At 35.6% G+C, this 2,817-nt stretch overlaps 1 protein-coding gene across 1 annotated transcript in view; it reads left to right on the forward strand.

Annotated features, from left to right (window-relative positions):
- The first annotated feature begins 909 nt into the window (after window positions 1–909).
- Window positions 910–2,817, forward strand: part of LOC105449148 (probable 2-oxoglutarate dehydrogenase E1 component DHKTD1 homolog, mitochondrial) — a 92,693-nt gene continuing 90,785 nt past the window's right edge. Inside the window, exons 1-2 of the mRNA XM_011688149.1 lie at window positions 910–979; window positions 1,782–1,985. Of these exons, the coding sequence (XP_011686451.1) occupies window positions 910–979; window positions 1,782–1,985 (274 nt within the window). The remainder of the gene's footprint in view (window positions 980–1,781; window positions 1,986–2,817) is intronic.

The following is a 2,817-nucleotide window of genomic DNA, read 5'->3' on the forward strand; positions in this document are numbered from 1 at the left end:
ATACTGAGGATAGCCATAAACACGTAAAACACAATATGGACACTTTTCCAAAATATTGTGTCCGATAAGGCTTAGCACAATCACAAACATATAACACTATACGAACTTGCATCCGGCTACTTGTAATCTAACAAACTAGCAAAAGACATGTAATATTAGTTTCTTGCTCCACTTGCGCCAGCGTTGCTCTCATCAATTGTGTGCGGCATAATAAATCGGATGTATATCTGTGATATAGGTTAGTTCTGATAATTATTTTTATGCCGCTATACGATGTGATCCTAATAGACATGCATGCTTTGCTACTTTATTTACGTATTAGAACTACAGCAAATTATTTTGCTGTAGTGTATAAATTTACAGTCACGACAGCAAATACAGTTTTAGCAAACCATGATTAACTATGGTAGCGAAATTTCTTTTTTCCGTAAACATATCGATTAGTTCTGATAACTATTTTTATGTCGCTATACAATGTGATTCTAACAGACATGTATGTTTTGCTATTTTGTTTACTTATTAAAAGCTATAGCAAACTATTTTGCTATAGTGTATAAATTTATAGTTACGGCAGCAAACACAGTTTTAACAAACCATGATTATGTAAAGCTGCTTTATATAGCTGTAGAGAGACCCTTTCAGATATTATGCACTCACGAGAATCGCGCTAATAGAACGACTTGCACGAGCAACGCACGGCAGGAAACTGAAAAGACTGTGACAGACGCGAGCGGCGAGGTCGCGTACGTAAATTGCCAGGGTGTTAGGATGACTCGTAGGGACGATGGGATAATGAACGGAAAAGTTACAAGACGGATATAAAGGAATAATTAACTGTGGCTTTTATTCACGTGCGTATAGCACAACGTAAGAACAAAGACTCTCAAGGCGCGCTCGGTTTCTACATTCATGCCTTCTACACCTCAAGCACTTTATAGCACCACACGCTACAATCAATCACAACGCACGACGAGATCATGTACTACTCTACATGAGCGCCGCTTACTCTACACTAGAGTCCTAGATTATTAGAGCGCGACCGGTGTTACGAGTCCTGATTGGACTTGCAAATGGTCAATATAAAATTGATTCATCGATATTATAAATGGCTGCTGAATGAATCAATCTTATGATTGGTCATTCGAAATTTTAAATATTTTCTAGTACTTTTGCGATACTGCCATAAGCCAGTCGCGCTTCTCTGATAGGACTCTACTCTACACGAGTGCCTCTATGGCAAACCGCCTTTTATAATTAGCTATGGCAGCGAAATTTTTTTTCATGTATTTTTCATGGTGTATAGCATTTATTAGACATCAAGCTCCGACCGTGACCGTAGAAGGCGCTTTCAAATTTATTTCAAATATTTTCTATTTTATTAAAACTTAAAAAAAAATTGGTAACATCAGAATTTAAATTCAAATCCACGGCTTGAAAAGCCTTATCATTCCGCTACATATGTTGCTTTAACATTTTGATCTTATCGTACTGATTTATAACTGACACTAAATCTTTTTTCGTTAATTATTGTTAAATGGTTGGCCATTTATACCTAATATTTTATGTAGTTATCTTTGTGTATTCAAAAATTCTTTCCTACAAACTATTAAAGTTTGATTACAATTTGCGTTTTTTATTAGCCAGATGGACATTCTCTTTGTTAGATATTTTATTCATAATTATCAGATATCATTGAAATTATATACAAAAAGAAAAACAATTTAATTATCAATATTATATGTAATTGATAAAATATAATTATTTTTTTGTAATATAGAATATTCATCCACATTTACTAAAAAATCATATTCAAAATCGTCTAAAGAAGATCGAAAACGGTAATGCTTTGGATTGGTCGACTGCTGAAGCATTAGCCATCGGTTCTTTATTATATCAAGGATATAATGTGAGAATAAGTGGACAAGATGTGGGCCGTGGCACTTTCTCACAGAGACACGCAATGCTCGTTGATCAATCTACAGGAGGTATGATATAATCAAATAAATATTTACATTGTAACAATACGCCTCAAGAACGCATCGCTCGTGCATGAACAGCTGTTAAGAAACCATAGATATATATAGATTGCTGATGTCCTATCTCCCACCACAGTATTCTTATTCTAATTGAATGTCGCCATATTGATGCGCGTATTTCACACCACAATATTTTCGTCTGAAATTATCTGCACTACTCTCTTTTAACCATGATGGAAGGAATAGCATGGTGTGTTCAATTCGGTCAAACCACGCCCACTTTTACTCGGTAATGTCGATAGGATGAAAATCTTACCAACTGAGAAAAGTAAAATTATTTAACATTGGCAAGTTGGTCGCTCTGAGTCTATTGTCCTTGTTTCACGCGTTTCCTTAGGACATCTGACTCTCTCTTGCCAGGTAGAAATGATCGATCTACAGACGTCGATTCGATATCTGTAGATATCAATTCAACATCGATTCAATATTTATAGACGTCGATCAATATCTATAGGCAGTATATATCTATAGACACTGTTAATATGAAAATCTACAGTTTGCGTTACGTATACTATAGATTTCATACCAACATTTCGACGCCAAATATTTCGTTTTTCGCAATTGGTAGCATTTTCATTCTATCGACATCTACACGACGGAGAGCGCAGATTTTTAGAAAGAGACGCTTGCCATCTGAGCACACCATGTTATACTTCCACCATGCTTTTAACCCTGTTGTAAGTCTCGCTGTGCTATTTACAATGTGACACTTAATAATAAGCAGGTCACTGTTGCAATCTAATATTGCAACGGTAATCCATAATAATTGAGGACGCCGACG

Source organism: Wasmannia auropunctata, unplaced genomic scaffold, assembly GCF_000956235.1.
Source record: "Wasmannia auropunctata unplaced genomic scaffold, wasmannia.A_1.0 LD336078.1, whole genome shotgun sequence".
Taxonomy (NCBI): Eukaryota; Metazoa; Arthropoda; class Insecta; order Hymenoptera; family Formicidae; genus Wasmannia; species Wasmannia auropunctata.